The sequence below is a fragment of the Periplaneta americana genome, chromosome 9, assembly GCF_040183065.1.
Source record: "Periplaneta americana isolate PAMFEO1 chromosome 9, P.americana_PAMFEO1_priV1, whole genome shotgun sequence".
In the NCBI taxonomy this organism is placed as follows: Eukaryota; Metazoa; Arthropoda; class Insecta; order Blattodea; family Blattidae; genus Periplaneta; species Periplaneta americana.
In genome coordinates, this window is record NC_091125.1 from 39197385 (window position 1) to 39223878 (window position 26494).

The 26494-nt window shown below is 34.3% G+C and overlaps 1 protein-coding gene across 2 annotated transcripts in view; it reads left to right on the plus strand.

The window, feature by feature from the left end:
* Nucleotides 1–26494, plus strand: part of LOC138705839 (organic cation transporter protein-like) — a 230006-nt gene that overhangs the window by 201541 nt on the left and 1971 nt on the right. For both annotated transcript variants that reach the window (XM_069834514.1, XM_069834513.1), the window contains exons 7-10: nt 6249–6405; nt 10031–10128; nt 15954–16168; nt 20497–20678. In XM_069834514.1, the coding sequence (XP_069690615.1) occupies nt 6249–6405; nt 10031–10128; nt 15954–16168; nt 20497–20678 (652 nt within the window). The remainder of the gene's footprint in view (nt 1–6248; nt 6406–10030; nt 10129–15953; nt 16169–20496; nt 20679–26494) is intronic.

The window sequence follows — 26494 nt, forward strand, 5'->3', positions numbered from 1 at the left end:
TGCAAGTAACATTAAGGAAGCCGTGAAAAAATCAACAAGTTTCCAGACTCATCATAGACTGGGGGGAAAAAAACAGACGTATGTCACGGCCTGCTGGAGTATAGTAAACACAGAAAACATTTTAAAGCAACAATGTTAAAGATAGATATTTTTGTTTTGCAAATTTGCCGTCATTGAACAGAAACCAAGATGGAGATTTCATTGCAACTAATTAGAAATTCCTCTTTCAGGTATGTAATAAACGATCTTCGCACAAAATAATGTACGATACACGAGCGGTATGTTTTCTTTCAATTCTCGGAAATTAAAAAAGCTCAACTACGTTTCGCTTTTTCAAACTTTTCCTCGGACATGAAAACTTCAACATACCGCTCTTGTAACGCATATTACTATTATATGTTAAAACTTAAATTTTATATCGCATATACAGACCTATTCTTAAACATTTTTTCTTACCCAAATCGTCTAATTTAGAAATTGTACAGTACGGAAGAATCACTGGAGTCGCTCTTTCTTAAAAGATCATCCGTCGCTAACAATAATGGTTCTTTGTTCACTCGACCGAATGTCTGTAACACAGTGTGGTTACACAGCTAATCATCCAGCTATGTTTTCACAATCATTTTGGTTACTTAGCAAGTACTTAATTTTAGACCTCAAGTCGCGGTGCATAGGGATGTTCCCCTCCCGCCCACATAGAGAGGGGGGTGAGGGAGGGAGAGAGAGTACTTAATATATTTACAACCTCGTTAAAACGATCATTATTTTCCTATGTTTATCTTTCTTTTAAATACAGATCTCCATAAACAAAATATTACTAGAAGTGATCACAACGTAAGAACAACTATTTCATTTGAATTTGTGCAAATTTAAGTGCAACAACTTAATAATAATAATAATAATAATAATAATAATAATAATAATAATAATAATAATAATGACAATAATAGTCGTCGAACATGTATTGGGTCCTCATTTGCCCGTTATGACCTGATATCTTTTCATTGGTCATCCTAAATTTATTTTGCCTCTTGAAATATATCTCTCATGATTTGCTTCGAAAATCTATCTGGTTCCTTCCTTACAAGATGTTGCTTCCATTTTATTCTTTATTGCAAGATATAATGCGTGATAGATTGTACGTTAAGTTCTTTCATCCCTACGATGGTCAAGCAGTGTACTTACTTTAAGTTACATTAGCTGTCTTCATAAATTAATGTCATATATGCTACCGCTAATCCCGCCTCATCAATCCCACAAACAAAAACTGCTCTTGCTAAACATTGGTATGATCATACTCTGACTTTGTGCGCTAGAATTGTTTGAAAACTTCATTAATGAAATGTTACTTTAACAATTTGAAAAAAAAAAAAAAAAAAAAGATTTTGCATCTCGCTGTCTTCGATAAATGATAAAATTAAGTCCTAAATAGTTTAAAGTACGAACATTCAATAATACAATGTTATGTCGATGGCTAAGAAATGATACCTCGCCTCTGTAAAATTTCAAGTGAATAAAAAAACTTTTTTAAAAATTAATTGTTCTCAAAATAAAATAGACTAACTTTTTATATATGCTTCTTCTTTGCAAGATCCTCTACTCGAGGACAAAATATTACTTGACTTTCCAGATTTGTGAACATAATAATGTAGTTAACCTAAATAATACTGTAGTTACACAAAACGACCAATTTTGTAGATAAGAGATATCACTTCTTAGCCATCGATATGTATAGGTCTATCTTACTTTGTGTTTGATTCTTTCCAATAAATGTTGTTGTTTCTTTAGATTTTCGTGCAAATAACTGATTCCAAAAAGTGAAGCAAGATGTTAAAGTCGCCCTGGTTGGCGAGTTGGTATAGCGCTGGCCTTCTATGCCCAAGGTTGCGAGTTCGATCCCCGGCCAGGTCGATGGCATTTAAGTTTGCTTAAATGCGACAGGCTCATGTCAGTAGATTTACTGGAATGTAAGAGAACTCCTGCGGGACAAAATTCCGGCACATCAGGCGACGCCGATATAACCTCTGCAGTTGCGAGCGTCGTTAAATAAAACATAACATTTAAGATGTTAAAAATTTACAATAAAAAATGGAAAGATTTCTTTAGTCTCATGACAAATCACTAATATAATTTTAACGTGTACACACAACATTTAAATACCCATAAATAACTACAATACTTACTTACGGCTTTTAAGGAACCCAGAGGTTCATTGCCGCCCTCACATAGCCCGCCATCGGTCCCTATACAATATACTACCACAGTCTAGTATATATAATACATTCACGAAGCTTGAGGTGATGAGAGTACTAGAACAATAGACTGTGCCGGTACTATTTCGCATTGTCTGTGATGAGGTGGTAGTAGCGATCTACTGGTTAGCAACTATCTATGGATGTATATTTTCTACGTATTGAGCTTCGTGATTGTATACACTAGACCAGTCATGTCAACTGATGCCCATAGGTGCAAGCGCGCGCTTTAGAGCTCAGGAGAGCATGGAAAGGAAAGAGAGAGATTAAAGATGTAGTATATGGCGCTTGGTCGAGGTATGTACAGGGATGGCCAGCAATGATTCAATGGATAAAGGGAAGAGAACTTATTAAAACTGTATCCATGTTAATTTTTAGATTTTTCTGAGAACTATAAGTGCATTATAAGAATGTAAGTTTTAATTTTAATGCTAATTTTTCACAAGTTTGCTTTTTTATTCAGAAAGCAATAATACCTTAACTGTGTTTTACAGAAAAGTAAATTTTAAAATATGTTTATTTAGTAACCTTACAGGTACTGAAACAATGTTTTACGTAAATCTAACATTCGTAAGTACGTATTACTGAAGATAGGATATTGTACATTTTGAAAATATTCGCATGGAAAATGTTTGTAAGGAAATGAATTAACAAAGCAAATACTGTTACATCATAAACAAAAGATACTTATGTGCCCATGTGTTGTAAAAACGACAGCTCTATAGCTTCAGCAGATTTCGAGAAAATAATTTAATATTCTGATAATAGGAAGTTGCGCACTAGAATCAACTTAAAAGCATAATGCGATAAAAGTTTTGTTATGTAATACTAGTTACAGTTAAAACATTTACAGTACCTAGATAACTTTGCTTTGTATTATAATATTTTTTTAAATTTATTTATTGATTACTTTTACAAGACTAAAGATACCGTCAATATCAATTCCGACTTATCATGTCATAATCTCTTTCTTTAGGATATCACTTTCTTTATGAATGATGTGTTTCATTTACTTAATACAGTATAGTTGTACTACTAAATTCCTTTTTAACTCTTTATTATGTTATTAACGTTTAAAACATAACTACACTATTAATAAATTGGTGTCAGGACTTTTGTTTTACAGACAATATAGATAATGTCAAACAGAAAGAAGCCATATAAAAATGACATAAAATTTCACGTTCCGTTTGAAGTTTGTACACCACTGTTTTTTTAATCCCACAGGCTGCTTATTCATACACATAATTCTTTCTCCTTCCATACCTAGCGCTTGATGCCCACGCACGACGTCAAGGTCAGAAAAATGCGCTTGCTTTGACATCACTGTACTAGACTGTGGTACAACTATGTAGCTACAGCTATTTTATATGAAATTATAGATCATCTTATTTAGCCACACATTATTTTACTGTTGTAAAAGTAATTACTATTTGATCATTTTCACCCGTGGATTACGAATGTGATATCTAATATCTCTCTATAGCATCTGTTTTTTTCTTAACCTACAGGATTAAATTCTGAACTGCAAGATTTTACACTACAGACAATAATTCATACAGTATTTGTTCAATATTATTATGTTTAATGGTAATCGTTTGGGTTCAAGAACTATTCACTGTTGTAAATACCGGTTTTGGAAGGCAATATACGCTTTTGAAACGATTTCAATGGCCTGAAAGATGAATAAGTTATTCATCATTATCATGCTAAGTGGAGATTGTACAATGACTCGTCAAATTTAAGTCTTAAAGTAGTTTCCTATTTTCTTCAACGGATTACTCGCATTGTAGGTTTTTTCTAATGCTCTGTATGATACCACAGGTGTTAATTACAGTAGAACCCCGATTATCCGTCATTCTATTAACCGATTGATGGATTATCCGACTGGCTTTCTCTTGCCTCCTCCTTTCTTTTCTTTTCTTTTCTCTCTCTCTCTCTCTCTCTCTTTTGATACATAAATATATGAAGTAGGTACTTCACAATATTTTAGCACTTTTTTTCTATTGAGTGTTATTACAAGCATTTACTCTTACAAAGTATGGTCTGTTGTTCGAGTTGTACTTCATAGACCCTATAACTTATAATGAATTATTTTTCACGGGTATGAAAAGAAATCGTGTTGTGCTAAGTATCGAAAAATGCGCATATCATTAAATTGTTTGGGGAAAGGGAAACTATGATTCATCTCGCATCAGAATACGAGAGTTACAACTGTGTGCAATTTAATATAAATTAAGGATAATTAAGTGTATAAAGTATAAGTCAACATGAGACCTCCACTATTCCTATCTTTCCACATACAGCCATTACAATGAATTTCCTTCCCGCTTAAAAACTCGTTGTTGACAACATGGCTTAAATTAGTGAACTTCTGATCCTCTACCTAGCATGTTACATACAAGATCATGGAGGAAAATACGAAAGTGTAAGTATTAATTACTAAATTTACGAAAATCTTTTATGGTACGGATTATCCGATTTTTTCGATTAACCGTTCAGCCCACCCCCTTGATTACCACGGATAATAGAGGTTCTACTGTATTACATAAATTGATTTTAAAACGCTTGAGTTGCATGTAGCATTAAAAGTAGAATTCCCCAATACCGGTATTGTTTAGTTTGTACATTTTGAGGCAATCCTGATGTAAAAAAATGTTTCCCCCCCCCCAAAAAAAATAATCTTAGAAACAAGTAGATTCTTAAAATATTCTCCTTCTCAATTGGACACAAAATTAAGGTTACATAATCTGTCCTACCAAGCACAGATGAAGTAACTGCAAATTTTATGAAAAACTGAGCTAACGACATACAGAAATTCTGAGAAGTATTTTACACGTAATACTAAAGTTTTATGGTCGTATCGAGGCTCTAAATGCCTTAAAAATGATGTACAACTAGGGGTATTTTCATTTTAGTACATGTTACAGCTACTACGTTTTAGTGCAATTGTCTCAGAACTAACTACATTACAGTTACTCTTTCTGTGCTTAGTAGGCAGTAAGTTAATGACTATTAAGAGAAGGAGCAAATTGTATTTTTTTAAGTTGCATTTTCATCAGTTTTCAAATAAAGTTTCTAAAGATGCAGTATTTTAATCTAAGCTAATAAATAGCGATTAATAAATAGGGATCTCTTAAAGTGGTGGATCAAACGTGTTTGGGAATAGGAGGGATGAAAATTACAAATTATTTCTGATATCGCATGTCTCTTAAAATTAATTTCCTTTCTTCACGCTTTCACCAAAATACATCTTTAATAGTAACTAGAATTCTGTAACGACGAGCGTTGTACAGTTTTCAAGAGAGATGGAAAACTGAAAAGTCTTAAAGGGGATAAGAATTTATAAGAACTTTTGAGTTTTATGTTTAATAGAATTCGTCCTGTACGGTATATGAATTTTATGCCTGGAATAAAATTTCAAGTATTTTTGTAATTCGTACGATAATGTGTTGGATGTTTGTGTTATATTATATCCATACAATGTCTTTTCATGTGAATTAGATTATCTAAAATGGTTTTGAACTAGACCCAACAGAGATTTTATGTAGGTTACTGGTATTAATGCTTGTAACTTTTGCGATGGATCTGTTAATTTCGTTCGGAAGATATTACAGTTTATTTCTTTATTCCCAAGCTTAGGCTTAATAATTGTTTATCTATTTTTGCACTGACATTATTTTATCTAGTGCTGGAGACTAGGCATCATACACCAGCTCGTTGAAAAATAATTTAAAAAAATGAAGACTTGTTAGGGTTGAATTTCTTAGGATATGAAAGTTTTTATGCCGTTATTTCACCAGTGCTTAGTTTTCGTCTTAATATTGACTCTGTGAGAATATTCTTGTTGTTCCAGCAAACTATAGAATATACCCCCCCCCCCCATGATTTATTCCTTGTACAATATAATTACCAAGCGTGAGGTCCAGGGAATCTATTGAGATATTTTATTAATTATTCTTCATTTTACATTAATTTCACTCTTTAATTTTTCAGGATTCTTCCAGAATCTGTCAGGTGGCTGCAATCACAAGGACGGACCGAAGAAGTGAAAGTTATTATGAGGAGAGCAGCTAAAATAAATGGCGTGACACTGACTGATCAAGAATTTAACAAGTTCGAGTTGTCGCCTGTGCTTGAAAAGCCTGATGATGTAAGTAAGAATGTGTACAGCAAAATAAACAGAACAGAAATAGAAAGAGATCAGGTTGGTTATAGCCTACGCCACTGCGTTATCATTGAGATCATAGAGAACAAAGAAAGACCTCCAATTCAATGTATACGTTCGAGAGACTAGTGAAATTTATAAGTGAATGTTAAAGCCAGTAGGTAGTGAAAAAAATCGGAACTACGTATCATATTACACAGCCCGATCGGTGTTACAGATATCCATTATACGAATATTATTATTATTATTATTATTATTATTACTATTATTATTATTATTATCATCATTATTATTATTACTTAAGGTTTTTAAATAACCCGGAGGTTCATTGCCGCCCTCGCATAAACCTGCCATTGGTCCATATCCTGAGCAAGCTTAATCCAGTCCCTACCATCATATCCCACCTCCCTCAAATCCATTTTAATATTATCTTCCCATCTACGTCTCGGCCTCCCAAAGGTCTTTTTCCCCTCCCGTCTCCCAACTAACACTCTATATGCATTTCTGGATTCGCCCATACGTGCTATATGCCCTGTCCATCTCAAACGTCTGATTTAATGTTCCTAATTATGTCAGGTGAAGAATACAATGCATGCAGTTCTGCGTTGTGTAACTTTCTTCATTCTCCAGTAACTAAATCCCTCCTAGCCCCAAATATTTTCCTAATAACCTTATTCTCAAAGACCCTTAATCTCTGCTCCTCTCTTAAAGTGAGAGTCCAAGCTTCACAACCGTACAGGACAACCGGTAATAATTATAACTGTTTTATAAATTATAACTTTCACATTTTTTGACAGAAGACTAGATGACAAAAGCTTCTCAACCGAATACTAACAGGCATTTCCAATATTTATTCTGCGTTTAATTTCCTCCCGAGTGTCATTTATATTTGTTACTATTGGTCCAAGATATTTGAATTTTTCCACCTCTTCGAAGGATAAATCTCCAATTTTTATATTTATTTTTCGTGCAATATTCTGATCACGAGACATAATCATATACTTCTATTTTAAATTGTCGGATTGATGACACCTGTAACCAGTTCTTTCCATTATCCCCTTCATCATTAGAGTTAAATCCCCTAGTTCAGACATCTCGTCTTTTTCTTCGGAAAAAGGAGGAGAGTCTTTAGAACTGCATTCCTTTCGTTCAAATTTTAACTTTCATAGTAGATCTACATAATTAGGATAGAAACAGTACGCGAGAAATAATCATAATTAGAAGAGAAACAGTATATGAAGAAGCATCTATTTGATTGCAGTACGTCATATTATACAATGAAGGTCAATAGTCAACATGATTCAAGATCTGTTGTGCTTCCTTTATACCACGTACTCTGAACAGCTTAGAATCTTTAGCACTTTGTTCTGTAAAGTATTATCCAAAAATGCGAGATTTCAACTGTGATAAAGCTTCGAATTTAGGCTATATCAATTACACCTGCCTTTGAACACGTAGAGCCCCTTCGTCGGTCATGTGTAGGAGACTTTCCAACCTACAGTGTCCGATGTATTTAACAGACCAACAACACAACGTAATAAATATTTTCTGCTTATTTAAGAAGTTTGAAAGATCCTGTTTGGCTCTTGAATTAGAATCGCTCAGTATTTGAAATCTTATTCATCGATTATAAATACAGAGTGTTCGCTTACTTACATAATGTAGATCGACCGAGCGGCGCGCGACCGGCAAGAAGGCCATGCAACACGCGGCAAACCGCACGTTCGGCAGTTTACCTTGATTATAAGAGGTGTTGGAAATGATGTCCTTTTGCTTCAACACATCTCTGACACCTCTTATGCTGTGGTTTTAGAAACATCAGTTTCTTATGCGAGATGGCGGAAAGATTTCTGTAGGGTTTCAATTTGTTCTCCATTTCATCCTGTTTTTCCTCAGTAAGTACATGCGATGGTCTTTTGCTGCTCTTATTCAATACCGAACACGTTTCTCTAAATTTTTAACGAGGTTGGCTGCGGTGTTGCTGTATGGAACGGTAACATTAGGAAGTTTTCTTGCAAATTGTCTTTCAGTATTTTGTCAATCACTCTTTTTTTTTTAGATGAGTCTCTAACGTGAAAACCCTTTTTGCTTAATGTAAATTTATCTGGTGCCATGTGAGCAAGCCATTCTAAACACTTCACTATCATAATCAGAAGAATAACACGCACTCTAATGTCAACACAACCACTTCTAAATCTAAATATTTCACCAACACAATTCAGAAGAATAACACTCAATCTGACGTCAACACAACCACTCCTACAGAGAGACTGAACTGGACTATCGAGCGTGCCGGAGACGGTTTGCCTCGTGTAGCATGGCCTTCGTGACGGTCGCGGGCTGCTCGGTCGACCTACATTATATAAGCGAACCCTATGTACTTAAGGATTAATGTTTGTTGCCGCCCTGTACAAAGTAGACCCTAAGACTTGCATGAATTATTTGGCCGAGTCGGGCAACTGTTCGTAACAGCTTGTTGTTACGAAAACAATCTGGAGACAATGAAGCAAATGTTCTTCGTTGGAATTAAAGCAGGAAAACCAGACCAGTCTTTTTGTGTCTTACATAATGTTAACCAACACTTTCTTGTGTACTGCAGACATAGGAACACGTGATTTGTTAAGACAGAAACTCTTGTTTATCAAACGCATCAGTTTCACTTTGATACGCAGATGCGGACCAGCATGACGCAACAGCTCAGTTAGGTCGTCTGCAACCCGTGCGTACTTTCAGAAGATAAAATGTCAGTCTTTAAGTATTTTTAAAATGTCGTAAATTAGTTTCTCGTTGGTCTTTGAGTTTTCTAAACCAGTTTCTAACTCCGCTTGACAGGTCCATAAGATAAACCTAACCAAACAGATGCAAGACCGTAAAGAATCTTTTGTGCTTTCACATTATATGAATGAAAACCGTAAATTATATTTTTTACTTTCTAATTATACGAAATTTAAAGACAAATTATTGTGATGTTGCAATAATTTCGAGGTTTCTCATGAAAATATATGTTTTCAGCATCCCTGTTACATAAAATGTGATTTTTGACATGCCATCCGTCAGTCTGTCTGGAGACAGAGAAATTTATTCTAAATTATATTTGGCATATTTCGTCATATTTATTATCCACGAATCAGTTTATCCGAAAAAAAAAACATATGAAATATAATAATTTTGATAAATTTATGGGTTTTTATTTGATATAAAAAAAACTCACTTCCAAATTAAGCAGAGCGATTTTCTTCGTGTTCAGTTTTTTTCGTATAAACTGAAGTGGAACGATGTAGTTAGTATCTAGGATGAGTCTATTTCCTAAAAAAATCAATTCTATAGACATTATTTTTACTCTTTGTTAGATTTTCCAGTCTTAAGATCTTAGTCATGTAAAGTATTTGGAGAAATTCGTTTTTACTTCCCATCTGAGAATGAAAATTGATACCGTTTTTGACATTTGGTATTATTCACATATTTACAGAATGAGAGCAGTGAAAATAGATTGAAACCCTTTCTGAATTACTTTTAGCAGTTTAATTTTTTATTTTGGTATTAATATGTTGTTCTTTAACATATATTAATAAATATAAGAATATAACTGATTTTTAAATATTCTTTACAGTCAAAACCAGTGCCAAAGAGATCTAATGCAGACGCTTTCAAGAGGATTTTGAGGTCCAAGATTTTGCTGGCTAGATTGGTGAACTGTGCTTTCTGCTGGTAAGTAGGGAGTATTCTGGAAGAAACTACGAGTAGATTGTTATAATATCAAATTGTGAACAGGATGACCTTTTATTCAATTAAACTAATGGTGCACAAGAAAGCACTCATTTGTTCTTTGCTCTACATTATTATTACTATGAGCGAATTTCTCCGGTTTGTTTTTCACGTACGTCTTTCATCTAGACATCTTTAATACCGTACTGAGTTAATTCTTAAAGGTAAATGTTTATTTACTCCTATACAGTGTGTTAGTCCAGGGCCCTTACCACGTACGATCTTTCCCGTAAGCCAGGACCGCAGAGTTTTTTTTTTTTTTTTGTAATGCAAATGCCATGAAAGTAACCGCGAGCGATTAAAATTTATCAACTAAAATGCATGCACATTCTTTTGCGAGTGAAATGCTGCTAACTTATAGGTGCACGCAAAAGAAGGGAAGTGTAAAGGGTGGTCACGCATGAATTATCACGCTTAACCAGAGTGTGTGGATCATCTGTAAGTTGCACAGTTTTAACTAGAGTACGAGGTTTAATTGTTAGGCCTTCTGTACTTCTGTATGTTTGTTTCACTACAAAATGGACTTTCAAAGGAGAAATATCGCACTGGCAGTTGCTTTACCAAGTTTGAGTGAAATGAATAAAAGTAAAAGAAGGATACGGAGGTTTTGAGCCATGGATTAAAGATGATGATGCTTTGGTAATCTACTCTTGATAATATGTAAACTGCGTGAAAATTATCCTGAGGACTTCTGAACGGATGATTCACCTTCTTGCATCTTATTCAGTAAAGTAAAACAGAAAATCCTGAAACAAAACATGATGAGAAAGAATATCAGTGTAGAGGAACGTCTTTTAGCAACTCTTGAAGATTTTTGTCCACTGGACGAGTATTTTAGAACTGGGCGTTTAGTGCAGTGTTATTGCTGCAGCTTTGAGTATAGGTCCAACGTATAGCAGAAGAATGTAAAGCTATCTATAACATTCTTAGGACGAAGTAAATGTAGGCAGGGAATCAATCACAACTAAATAAATTAGCTTTTTAATCTTTATTCAAAGAACTCAAAGAGACATGGAAACTTGTATTATTAATAGTGTATATCATAATACATATATGAACATAATAATAATAACAATAATAATAATAATAATAATAATAATAATAATAATAATAATAATAATACAATGATCACGAATAGAAGACTGGTTCTTGTTCTTTGTAAATTGTTAAATTGTATTCACTGTCACAAAAAACCGTTTCTTCCGAGAATTTACGTAGCTTTTTCAAAGAATACCATTAAGACTCTGCATACACAGCTTGTACTGGTTTCCATCTCTACTAACTTCATAGACGCCATTGCATCAAATTTATCGTTTGACATTCTGCCTTTAAAATTGTGACACAGATTCCAAGAGACTAACTGAGCTACCTCAGAGCCATCGTGGAGAACATGTACTAACTGATGAAGGAAAACTTGCAACATATTTCTTGTAATTCCTGTCTCAAACTGAGAGTAGATCTTATTCATTTTCTCCATTCCCTCTTCTTCCTCCTCTTTCTTATTGTCATTTTCGGCATCCTGCTTTTGGAGTCATCCATATTAGGTACGATGTCCTTTGAAAGTTTTTAGACCTTTGTGAATAGCAATAAATCATAATATCACAGCGGTCGAATGCATATTTCTTCAGTTCTGCTCCTTGGAAGCTCTGATTTTATTTACCACAAAATCCTAATAACCCATACTCGTGTCGGGAAAACAACGCAGATTGCAGAATTAAATCATTTTGTTGACGCAGCATTTCGTAGGTTTCATTTTGTGGTATCCATATTTCACATTCCATAAAGAAGGATAAGATTTGTATACATAGATAGATAAAGTTAGCGACCACAGAAGGACATCCATTTCAGTATACTTACCACAATTATCATGCATGTAGATCCAAAGAAAAAATACACAAAAAATAACGTGGTAAAGTGCTTGGTGTTCTATTTAGGCCTATATAAACTATATAGGCCTACAAGCTCACACAGGGCTGACTACGTGACTGGTCACACACTTTTCTTTTAATGTGCATTGTCTTTATACAAATACTCTTTCTTGCCTGAAAACGTGCACAGTGCCTAATTACATAGAAAAGCAGCTGTGTATAAATGCTACTTTAATTGGAGATTTCAATTTATGAGTTGGTGCACTTGTAAAGCAAAATTCATTATCTCCAATAATAAGATGGTAGATACCGTATGATAATTATGGTTATGTTAACGTTTAAGATTGATATGGGTGAGAAACGGTCGATAAAATTTTTCCTGCAGCCTTGTCATTCAGACACATGATTCTTTACATGTTGTAAATATAGAGCGCAAAATTGAAAGAAACCATGCTCAAGATTTTATCCATCGTCCTATACAGGATTTGAGCGTGAGAGCCTCATCTTCATTGACAGGCATATTAAGTAGTGGATTATCCATAAGGATGCATAGAGAAATTTTATTGTAATTGTAATCAAATAATTAAGCCACGGTGTAGCTTAAGCAGTAGACATGTTTGCCTGTTGTTGCGGAGCTGCGTTTGTGTGTGGTTTCGATTCCTACTTGGGCTGATTACTTGGTTGAGATTTTACTGGTATTTTCCCAATCTGTAAAGATAATGTCGGATAATTCCATGGCGAATCCTTGGCTTCAACTCGCCAAATACCAGCCTGATGTCATTAATTCCATTGATGCTATCCTAGTACTTGATACAGCATCGTTAAATAACCGATAAAAAATAAAGTAATATGTTTTTAATATTTTCTGTCTGTCTGGGTTTTTGGCAGAAACTTGTAATCACAACAACTAGGGTACTAGTACCTAATTATTTAAATTCCTTAAAGAACGCTTTCATTCCTGTTTTGTAGTTATTTTGGTGTCTACAGTATTGGTAAATACATCGTGTCCCACTTAGAGGGATCGAGAAATAACTGATAATTTCAAGTGTAAATAATGGTTTATTAACATAACTTGATATAAAAGCTCCCTTAGTTTCGGGGAATGCTGAATGCAACTCGATGTGTGCGCCTTGAGTTACCCTGCAGACATCTAAATGACGGTATTCAATCTCCCCCCCAATTTTTCTGTAGCATTTGTGAAGTCACTAGCGCAGCTGCATTTGTGATGTGTTGTCTCAGTTTCTTCAAAGTGTTAGCTCTGCCTCTTTGGTACACAGCATCCTTTACAAAGCCTCAGAAAAAAAGTCCAAGGGGGTCAGATCAAGTGACCTGAATGGCCAGGCAATGGGTCCTCGTCTTCCGATTCATCTATCGATGTACAACGAACACAGTGTTGTACTCAACAGATTTTTCTTCTGCTAGCCATAGCACACACTGAACTTTCTGCTGTGGTGTCCACATGTTGACCATGATGTGTTCTCCTGCAAAATGGTACCAGGCTTGTTTTAACACCAAACAAATGAAAGTTACGAATGCAGCTGTTTTCAGACTTTGTTGTGTAAACTTGGACAGTTTCTCTATCTTGTCAGATGTAAATCTCAACGATATCTTTATCTGGTTTTAAGTGGTGAGCATTTATTTCTCGATCCCTCTAAGCGGGACATGGTGTATTTAATTTTACGAAATACTTTGTTTATTTAAGAGCCAAAGGGTTTTATAATTTGAGTCCTGATTCATCGAAATTTTTTCGCATCACAATATACCCAGTTCTTAGTTCATGACATAACATCAGTGTTTCAGAAAAGCATTCAAATTGCTCTGTTGATTTTCTTGTGAAAAACCTGCTGACGTAGGCCTGTTAATTTTTATTCAGACTGTGGTCACGAGGGGTTGGTGTACATAAGAAACAATTACACAAAGAAATTACTAGAGTACTACAGTATTTTGCAAATTAACAGAAGCAAGTACAGAAGAATGTATTAAAATATATAGAATATACTGCCAATAATAAAAGCCTTGATACACTAAACAAGTAAAAAATTGTAATTATAATCTTGTAAAATTTTGATTTGTTCCACAACTTAAAGCATCATTCCTAATGTAAGATCTATGGAATACAATAAATGAAATGAAAAAAAAAAAAAAAAAAATGAAATGCTAAAAACAGACAGAAGATGCTCTAGTCCAAGTGACTGACTAACTGAACAACTGTACAAAACAACAATTATACAAAACAAATAGTCTACACTGTAAATAAGGGAATGGTATGCAAATACACACATAGGGAAAAATTAAATCACTTAATCTTTATTGGCGCTACGGTAATCAAATAATACTATCCAATTACTTTGTAGAATTCGGAAAACGTAAGTATTTTCTAAGGACTCTTTAAAAGAAAGACCAAAATGTCGTGAGCACTGTAATCAGATCGTAAGAAGGTTGTTTTTAATTAATTATGGCACCCGTATTGATTTCTTTAAATATTATACCGGTATTTAATGTATAGGTCTACAAAAAAAATTGTGAGTTCTGTGTGTATTCAGCGCCTTGAATAACCAGTTCACTTCTTGATTTCGGCATCCAAGCCATTTATTCATTTAGCTAATTGCTATTGAAAGTTGCAGCTTTAATGTATTAGGAAATAGTAGCACACATGTACTTAAAGAGGTGATCTAATTACTAAAGTAAATATTACATTTTTCTTGTTCTCTTTCTGAACGAATATAAACAAAATTTATGTAAGCTAGGACTAATTGGATAAAACAAGAAGAATATTCCATTAATGCTGTAGCAGCATTGATGGACTTATTGTATGATACTGATAACAACGAGGTAAAGTACATAATTCGTTAGAAAAATTTTCCTTTTTCTCGTTTATGTCTTCACTTATTACAAAGATATTACTTTTGTAAACGATCATTAATGAATACTTTTTATTTACTTGTCTTTCATAGATATAGATGTAATATTCATATTTTAGTATAGTTCACACATTGAATTTCAAGATACATGGAATTAATGAAACTGTAGGAGGAAATATTGATCTTTCAAATATAAGGTAGTCCGTAGGTGCAAATGATATAATAATAATAATAATAATAATAATAATAATAATAATAATAATAATAATAATAATAATAAAAATAAAACTAGAAATTAAAAATTAAAGTTTTTCACTGATGACGCACTGATGTAAATCAAGGCACTAATAAAGTCCTTAGAACGATACTTGATAAACAAACTAATAATATTAAGAAGTTAATCACTTATAAGACAACTAGGCCAGGAGATAATGTAGTAGGTTGGCCAGTTCCTTTCCCCCCTCCATTGCATACATCGCCGACTAGCTACATGTTACACTAGTCAGACTTCAGATGCATACAAACATTTGTTCTTCCTCTGACACATATCGTCAAGTGAGATGTACTGCCTGATAATAGATGTGCATATCAGCCAGAACCATCAATCAAAGGATGGTTTGTAATATGAGGGGGTCACAACCAGAGTGGACCAAGTCCACCAGTGATCAATTTGTGGATTAATACAATCTCGGATGAAGAAAACTTAGATTTATTCATTGCCATAACAAATAAAGTCCATAACTCATTTGTTACTCCACAGAGGGCAGCAGTTCCTATGGAAGGTGAAGGATGATAAGCGTGAGCCAGGAACTTTAAGACTCGATATCTCAGAACTATTCCCGATGGACTTGGTCCATTCTGGTTGTGAACCCCTCATATATAGTATTAAAATTTTAATAATTGTGAAGCTCTGTATATTTGGCTATGTCTGTAAATTTCTGCACTATGCAGACATTTAATTTATGAAATTTTAGAAATACAAAGTAATATTTTTAATATTTGTTTTGCAGTGATTCAAACAATATTTTCTTATTGACAGGATTACCAACTCTTTTGTGTACATTGGACTGTCTCTTTCTGCTGTGTCCGTTGGTGGTGGCAAGTACACAAACTTCATGTTGGTGGCAGTGGTGGAGGTACCAGCGTATGCAGTAACTCCATTCTTCTCTGACAGATTTGGAAGAAAACTCTCTCTGTGTGTGTCACTGTTGATCGCAGGAGTATGTTGTATCGCCTTTGCCTTCATACCAGAAGGTGAGTTCGTCCTTAATAAGAGAAATTGTTCTAAAGAATGAAAGAAGTACTGGTAGGTACCGGTCATCTATTCTAAAAAAAATTTTAAACGTTATAAAATGAGCTTTAAAACTGGAAATTGAAGTCTTGGATGTAACTACAAAGGAACCTCGTTTTTGGATTTGTTTATAGTCACTTTTTATTCTTAATAAATAGGTAATTGAAGATTAGTAAGAGTTGCCTTTTATTAGCTGATTAGTTTTAAGTTCAGATGTTGTTCTTTACACATTAGTTACATTAATAAAGGTTATTATCTTATTAACTTTTAATATGTGTGAAAGTAAACAATAATCTACCATATTGCAGATCTATTAACCGAACAGTCCAATAGGGATGTGAATTGTCTCTCATTTGATTCATAATAAAAGACTGAAAATATATCAGTCATAAGTAGATTCCAATTAGATACTACAGATGACTAGGTATTACTTGGGAACTTTGAAGATGTTCTGTAATTATCATTATATAATTTTGATAAAATAGCCAAAGTTATGGTATGAAAATTTCATTAGCCAAAATTAAAAAGTTTGCTTTCACAGGGAAGGAAACCATACCCAGCAAATATCTCTATTAGAAATGCTGAATTACTTTAACTACCTTGCATATTCATATTAACTCCGTATGTAGATGAAATTATTCGGAATCATCAGTGTGGTTTTGGGCATAATAGATCGACTATTGATCAGATTTTTTATATTCGACAGATATTGGAGAAAAATGGGAGTATAAGTGTACAGTACATCAGTTATTCATAGATTTAAAAAATATATATGACTCTGTTAAGAGGGGAGTTTTATATAATATTCTTATAGAAGTTGATATTCTGAAGAAACTAGTTAGATTAATTAAAATGTGTCTCAGTGAAATATACAGCAGAATCCGTATAGGCCAGTTTCTGTCAGATGCTTTTCCAATTTACTGCAGGCTAAAGCAAGGAAATGCACTAACACCTTACTTTTCAATTTTGCTTTAGAATATGCCATTAGGAAAGTTAATGATAATAGAGAGGGTTTGGAATTGAATGGATTACATCAGCGTCTTATCTATGTGGATGACGTGAATATGTTAGGAGAAAATCCACAAACGATTAGGGAAAACACGGAAATTTTACTTTAAGCAAGTAAAGCGATAGATTTGGAAGTAAATCCCGAAAAGACAAAGTATATGATTATGTCTCGTGACCAGAATATCGTACGAAATGGAAATATAAATATTGGAAATTTATCCTTAGAAGAGGTGAAAAAATTCAAATATCTTGGAGCAACAGTAACAAATATAAATTACACATGACACTCGGGAGAAAATTAAACGCAGAATAAATATGGGAAATGCTTATTATTAGATTGAGAAGCTTTTGTCATCCAGTCTGTTGTCAAAAAATCTGAAAGTTAGAATTTATAAAACAGGTATGTAATATTACTGATTGTTCTGTATGGTTGTGAAACTTGGACTCTCACTTTGAGAGAGGAACAGAGATTAAGGATGTTTGAGAATAAGGTTCGTATTGTTAGGCTAATATTTGGGGCTAAGAGAGATGAAGTTATAGGAGAATGTAGAAAGTTACACAATGCAGAATGCACGCATTGTATTTTTCACTGTACATAATTAGGAAATTAAATCCAGGCTTTTGAGATGGGCAGGACATGTAGCACGTATGGGCGAATCCAGAAATGCATAGAGAATGTTAGTTGGGAGTCCGGAGGGAAAAATACTTTTGGGGAGGCCGAGACGTAGATGGTTGGGGAGGCCGAGACGTAGATGGGACAGTAATATAAAAATGGTTTTGAGGGAAGCGGGATATGATGAAGAAGGCTGTATTAATCTTGCACAAGATAGGGACCGATGGTAGGCTTATGTGAGGGCGGCAATGAACCTCCGGGTTCCTTAAAAGCCATAAGGAAGTACCTTGCATATTCATTGATTTTGCACATGATATTGATATTCTCAGAAGAAAAGTATTAAATTTATAGAAATCTTAAGCATTATATATTCAGTTACGAAAGCATCATAGTTTAAAAGCTCACGAGAATCAAAACTTATAAAAATCAACGACTATGACTTACAAAACTCCAGTTTTGTCTTATGAATTCAAGTCATGACACCAGACTCCTCAAAAATAACTGGTGCAGAAATGAAATTCATGAGACATAAAGCAGGAGTCTCAAAATTGGATAAGAAAATAAAAAAAGAAATCCTGTTTCGAATTTAAAATATAACCTATTTACAATTTGTAAACAATCAAAGGCGAAATTGCGAAAGACATGTTGGAAGAATGGCGAGAGGATGCATTCCTAAACAAATCCTGTAATATGTCCCGATATATTGTGGAAGATCTATTTGTCATCCAGCAAAGAGATGGACTCACGTGGGACTACAACTGACCACTGGGTTAATACATGTTCGGAAGATGACTATAATTCCTGTATCTTGCATAAATTACGTTTGAAGTTATTTTAAAATATATTTCGTATCTATGTTATTTGATGTGCTGTTCTTATTAATCTGTATTTCCATTCACGTGAAAAAGTCTCAGGTTCAGCAGAATGTATTTTGATAAATGTAAACTTACATAGCAGTGTATACTAGAAAGTGTATTTTCCTAATTAAGTTTTAGTTGAATTAGCCAATCATAATTACCATATCATACATTACATAAACAAGAACTTATGTACCAGTAATAATATACAACTTACAAATGGCTTTTAAGGAACCCGAAGGTTCATTGCCGCCCTCACATAAGCCCACCATCGGTCCCTATCCTGTGCAAGATTAATTCAGTCTCTACCATCTCCCTCAAATCAATTTTTATATTAGCCTCCCATCTATGTCTCGGCCTCTCCAGAGATCTTTCTCCTCCGGCCTCCCAACTAACACTGTATATGAACTTCTGGATTCGCCCATACATGTTATACAGTATGCCCTGCACATCTCAAACGTATAGATCTAACATTCCTAATTACGTCAGGTGAAGAATACAATGCGTGCAGTTTTATGTTGTGTAACTTCCTCCATTCTCCTGTAACTTCATCCCTCTTAGCCCCAAATATTTTCCTAAGCACCTTTTTCTCGAACACCCTTATCCTCTGTTCTTCTCTAAAAGTGAGAGTCCAAGTTTCATAACCAACCATACATAACAACCGGTAATATAACTACTTTATAAATTCTAACTTTCAGGTTTTTTGAGAGCAGACTGGATGACAAAAGCTTCTCAACCAAATAATAACAGGCATTTTCCACATTTAATTATTCTGTGTTTAATTTCCTCCCGATTGTCATTTGTATTTGTTACTGTTGCTCCAAAATATTTGAAATTTTCCACCTTTTCAAAGGATAACTGGTAATTATATAAGACCATGAAAATATTGGAAAGCAATACAAGATTTAAAATTGGACTTCTTGTTTTGTAGAAATAGATACATTTTCTTTTTAATGCGGAATTAAAATACATAGTAGGTACAACGTTTTAGTAAAATTTAATAAAATCTATTACAAATAAGTAATTAAATATCTGTATGTAGAATTTAAGTACACTCTTTTTCTGTACAACTAACAAGCAAACATTCTCATTGGAGCAGATAAAAAAGTTAATTTTTGTTTCTTCTGGTATGTTAATAATGTCAAAACATGTGCTTATATAAATTTTGGCTATTCGAGAGCAATTACGAGGGCTGTCGAGAAAGTAAGTTTCACTAGGGCCGTTTACAGAAAGAAAATACAGTTTCATGGAAAGATTTATTGCAATAGATACAGCAATTGTTGAGCTATTTTCAACATATTCCCCACCAGAATTGAGACATTTGTCATACCATGAGATCAACAGAAAGATGCAGATGGCTTTCACACACTGGTTCCAATTCCAGGCGGCAGACTTACATGACACAAAGATACAAAAGTTCATCCCGAGAGGTCAAAATTTGTATAAGCATTTGTTTTGAAATTATTAACATGGTGGAAGAAAAAAAAAAAAAACTTTTCATCTGCCGCCATGAGAATGTTTGTTATAAGACATTATAGAGACAGGCAACTTTAGATTAGGTGTAGGTGATAGCTGTCATAATCATTATGAATTTAGAGATTAAATTTTGTGACATGCTTCTATTCAAAACCATAATATATGTTGTTACCAAAGATACTGTTTTATGATCATTGTATCCAATGGTGTTAAAATATAGGTTTGAAGTGTGCATTCTTTTAAAACAGATAAATATAAGTTTTATAAAATGTATCCGTATTTGCCATATTAGAAATCATACATTTCAAATAATCATATTTATTTGTTGTTTCAACAGATTACGATACGTTAAAGCTGATCATCTTCTTGGCCGGCAAATTTGCCATCACTGTTGCCTTCACAGTTGTGTACGTGTTCACTGCAGAGTTATTCCCAACTGAACTCCGACACACAATGCTGGGCACATGCTCCATGGTGGGACGAGTTGGTTCCATTATTGCACCTCAGAGTCCCTTACTTGTAAGTATTAATAAGTGTTTTTCCTTTATAGCGAGCATCAGCTTACAATCAACGACTACCGGTATTGAAATGTTTCTTTTGGGCTCTTTGAATTAATTATAGCATCTTTAACACAAGAATTATGAGAAGTATAACAAAAGTCAAGCATACATTTTAATGATCAGAGATGGTCCAGTGAATCATACTCTTGTGAAAACGTCTCACTTTTTTTTTTATTTCTTCAGGAAATAAATATCCGAATGTAGGTTCTATTTCTGCATGGGCTAATTATCTCTCTGGGTTTTTAGTTTTCCCCAACTGCAAGGCGAATTTCAAGTAATCCCGTGGCAAATCCTCGGCCTCATATTGCTATCACCAATTCCATGGATATTAAATGACCAACTAAAAACATTTCAAATGGCATATAAATCCTTTTCAAGGATAACTATTGTTTCATGATGTGATCTACATTTTCCCGTTAAGACCAGCTGCAAGCTTTTATATCTATTAATCCCTTCCAGTGGTGGCTTGTGGCTGAAAATGAGAGTATAGAAAATTCACTTTTAAAAAAGTCGTTAAAATTTGGTTGATCTACTCACTGGTGGTGTAGTGTGAAGTCCATACCGCGCTCTTTATTGCTGCAGAAGCTGTCAATCACTTTGGAATTGAACTTCTCCATGTCGGCAACCAACAACGAAAATTTTAAATTCGAATAGCATTTCAGTGCATTCAAGCCATCTGTCAGAGGTTGAAGGAGTAGAATAGGAGTACTGGTACAGCATCTTTTAATTAAATTTTATTAAATATAGTACATATAAATAAGCTAGTAATAAATGTTATAAACAATACGTTTCAGTTTTACAGATAAGTTTAATGAATGAATTATTAAATAAGTATATAATAAATTTTCAATCTTAAGACATATCAACTTGCAAATGTTTATTTGCTATTTAATAAGATATATGAATGTTTTCGCCGTTTGGGGCATCTTCAGATATAACAAAAACATATAATCTGAACCTATAATAATAAATTATGCAAATGACAAGAATAAAGAACAATGTATGTATGCAATGCATGAGATTCATGAGCTTTATGTAAAATGTGAATGAAATAATACAGGATAATTGTTGATATAATCTTTAGATTTGAAATTGAATTGGACGGATATTTTATACATATAGCTCATGTTACAAATAAAATATACAATTATGATTAAAATTTGTCAATAATGTTAAAATTTATAATGATGATTGATAAAATAGATTTTAAGAATAGTCATTAGTTGAGGATTGTCGTAGGGTATACGATAATTTGCGTAGATGATGTTCGTGTGTTATGTATGTATTTCATCTGAAGATGCCCCAAATGGCGAAAACGTTCATATATCTTATTAAATAGCAAATAAACATTTGCAAGTTGATATGTCTTAAGATTGAAAATTTATTATATACTTATTTAATAATTCACTAGGCATATTGAAATATAAAAATGAATTGTAAATGAATGAATGAATGAATGAATTTAGCCATTATGTCCCATGAAAAGTAAAGGCCTCCTATAAAAGGGGTGACTCGTTATTACTCACTTTGTGAGTCATTCCAGGCAAGATTTCTCTTTGTCGGTCTGTATATCTTTAAAACTAATGTATACTATCTAGCACTAGTTGTCATTGTAACCTATTAACACTATACCAGTACACTGTAACATTCCTAACTATTTCTAATTCGTATTAGTCCTAATTCTTTCCACTGAGATCTGTCCCTTGCTTTTCTTGACCACTGTTTACCCGTCGTCTTCACAAACATATCCGCCCATCTGAGTCGTTGTCTTCCCTGGTTCCTTCTTCTGATGCATGGGTCCCACATGGTGGTTGTGTGCGTCCATCTTGAGTGCTCCATTCTCGCCACGTGGCCCCCACTCACTTCCACTTCGTCATCATGGCACGTTCTGCTGGACTGGATGTGTTGGCCAGTTTTTGTAGACTATCGTTAGGGAGCTTGTCTTTCAGCGTGACTCCTAGTATTTTCCTCTGCATCTTTCTCTGACAAGTTTGGATCACTACATATTGCTTTGTAGACAGAGCCCATGTCTGACACCCATAAAGTTTAATAATTAGCATAAAAATAAACTAGTCGACCCTACATTCTATGATCAAGACTTATAAAATAGACACAAACTCACAAATAGTACCCTACTGCTCCTTAGAGATGTCGTGACATCCGCATTGTTTGTAGTTTGTATAACCCATCTAAGAATAGACAGTCGCTCCTGATTGGTTGTAGATTTTATAAAATGCCAATGGGAAAGAGTCGTTTTAACTCACTGCTTACTCTTGCAGCTCACACTATTTATAATGAGAAACCATAGATTACGTCATACATCAAAAGAATATAAGCTCTGTGTGTATGTGCAAGGTTTGCTGCATTTCACTGCTGTCCATTGCGATAAGGAAGTCAACACACATTACTGACTGGGACTTCCAGACGACGCACAAGCTATAGAAAATAACAGTTCCCGATACTTCATACATTGGAGCGTGTAAAACAAATGAAAGAAAAAATAAATAAGATTGTGCTAGGGCAGTGGCGGCTCGTGAACTTGTGGATTGGGAGAGCTGCAGTAAATTTCGGTACATGCAAATTTCACTTCTTGATACCATTACTAATAAGTATAGGACAAAAATAAATGCACTACATATCGAAAAACTAAAACTTCCTGACTTAGTTGGGAGATGTCTGTGGGACCATTTGTTAATCCCTAAGAAAAACTAATACCATCGATTTCAGTCTGAATTTCAGATCGGCAGACACTCAACTTATAAACTACCAGTTCATTCTGAATTATCTTAGAATAACCTTAAACAGTGACATGTTCCAAATGATTTTTGAGAGGCTCGTTTAGATTACTCACGAACTGTAGTAACCCACGAAACACATCAGGGTTCTTCGAATCGTTTTTTCATCATGTCCCCTAAGGGGAAGTTCATATTGGCCACAAAATTTGATACAATCAATATTTTTTTCTAAATAATTTCACGATTTTTTTCTCATTTCTTGATTATGTTTGAGAATGTTTGTTCTGTTCGTTTCACTTAATTGCACAGCAGTATGAGTTGCGTAACATAGCCAATGAAACAACATTTTTCAGGTGAGACTGCGAAGATTTGTGCATTTTGCTTTTTAGGGGCAAATGTCCTAAATCTGTCACACCACTCCTAGTCCATGCAGCATCACCACCGAAGAGGAGGCAAGGAAAACAAAATACAGATTTTTTTTTTTTTTTGTTCACATCCACGTAACCACAAATGCTTAGCGTAAATTTCATTGTTATACTTCTTTACATGTATGCACTATTTCGGCTGGATGAAGCTTAAGTAAGATTTAAGTCGGGTAACGGACGACCCTTAATTTCACTTCATTACATCAATATTCTCCGCAAGGGAAAGTTGAGAAAAATAAAATTAATATTCTGTAATTCACACACACACACACTCATGTTTGCAAATTTGCGCTGGTTAAGTTACGGTATTAAGAAGTCACACCAAAGCAACACTCAGATATACTGATGGTCAACAATTTTTTAAAACTGGAAAAGAAGTCTCTTTCGTATTTTATGTGCTATATCAAAAAAAGGATTCTACTCGTGCAATCATTTTGAGTTAAGGCAAATATTAGGTTCTGCTGGAGGCTGGATATATACGTAATAATAAGGCAAAAGAGAATATTAATTTCGTTATATTAACTCGATAAGATTCTACAACAGTAAGTATGTGAAAAGAAAATAAAAATTTTGTCATTAAGTTTCAAGGGAATAGAGAATCCATTTGACGCAGCATTACAATAGCGGTGTTGGAGGAGAGGAAAGATCCCTTGTGGCCTGGCTCTGCAAGCCACTGCAGCGAGATATGGGTTTTAAACAGTGGCAGTTTCCCTCTGCTTTCCTTCACCCCTCTACCCCCTGACCATGCAAGATACACACACTATGAGCTGACCACCCTGCAGATCCCAGGACGACTTTGAATGCAGTGTCAATTCCAATACAGCCGACGCGCAAAAAGATTATGCATAAGATAATAGTACATATTCCCGGCCAGATGAAATATAAAGCAATTTACCAGTAAAAGCTGTAACAGTTCTTCTAAAAATTAAAATAAATATTATTTTTATTTTCCTGTCAAAGCAGGGAGTGCTGCAGTTCCGCAGCTCTTATGGACGAGCCGCCCCTGTGCTAGGGACAGAAAGTTAACTGTGTGCTGCAGCACATAAAGAGTGGCTGCCACTGACCCCTTCTCAGTACTACAAATACAAAAAGTTTACATACAAATCAAAATAGATTTATTCATGCATTTTATATTTAATACAAAACACTGGGTAAGGTCTACAAATGACACAGTATTTTAAGATAGTGTACCAAGTTAATGAGACGATTTTGGTTTCATGTCATCTACCAGGCTTTTAAAATCAGGCATATACTGTGACAGGGCCAGTCTCAAGGAACTTTCCAAATACAGATCTGTTAAACTGGAGCGATGTTTTGTCTTTGTTGGTTTTAAATATGAAAATGCAGATTCACACAAATATGTTGATTCAAAGCAAGAATGCAACATTTCACTGCATTTTGTAACATTTTTATATTTGTCTCGGGGAAACATATTTCCAAAACATTCATCTTCTGATCGCTGGGTCTTTAAGAACATATCACACTGAAGTTTTCTTATGTAATTTTTAAGAGATACATTATCCATGAAGAAGATCATAAGGTACTGATTTTTCCTGCGATGTTCTTTATGTCTAAGTCATGTCTGAATGGGAAAGAAAGATATTGAATAATATCTTCTGATTTTTTTGAAGTCACTGAATCTAGATTCAAAGTCCTGAAAATCTTTGCCAATTTGTGCTTGTGATCTTGCAAGTTTGGAAAGTGGTCGAAATTGTTTTGTTGAAGATCAGTAATCATCATTTCAAGCCTATCATGTCATCCACTGTCTTCTATCTACCTTGAGTTCTAGATTCAGAGAACTAAGTTTGCCAGTGTTGTCTATCAGAAATGCGAAGTCGCAAAGCCACACCACATCCTCAAACTTTCGATTGTCATTTCCCCTTTCTTTCAAGAATGTTTTAATCTCCCTCAATAAATCACGAAATCTTTGGAGAAACTTACTCCGGCTGAGCCACCTTACATCTATATGTAATATTAAATCTGTATTTTTTTCACGTAGTTGCATCTTAAGCAGGCACCTTTGAAGAAATCGTCCTCGGATGAAATTTACAATATTGAAGGTTATGTCCACCACACTCTTTGTGTTTAAAAGTTCACTGATCAGTAGCTACTTGCTGATGAATGATACATTGACAACTAAAACAATCTGGAAAGTCATTATCTTTCCAGCATAATGAAGTGAAACCTTTAACATGACCAATCATAGATTTTCCTCCATCTTTTGTAATGGACACTAATGTAAAGAGAGGCAACTTAAGCTTATCAGTGGGTGGAATATGTCCAGGCCTGTAGTTCTCTCTTTCAGAGAAATCATATCAAGCATTTCTTCTTTTGAGATAAAAATCACTAAACACCATGCATATAAAAATAATTTGAGCAGTATATCACTAATATCTGTGGATTCATCAAGTTGTAGAGATTATTTTTGAAACTTTGAAAAAGTACATCTGATATTTTTAGAAACGTGTCCTTAAGAAACTCACCATCACTAAACAGTTTAGATTTCTTCGCAAGAAGGTGGCTTACTTTGAATGGTGCAATAGTTTCTGCTTTCGATCGTAAAGCTGGCTTTATGAAGAGGTTTTGTTGTGCCGATCACTTGGATTTAAGTTCTT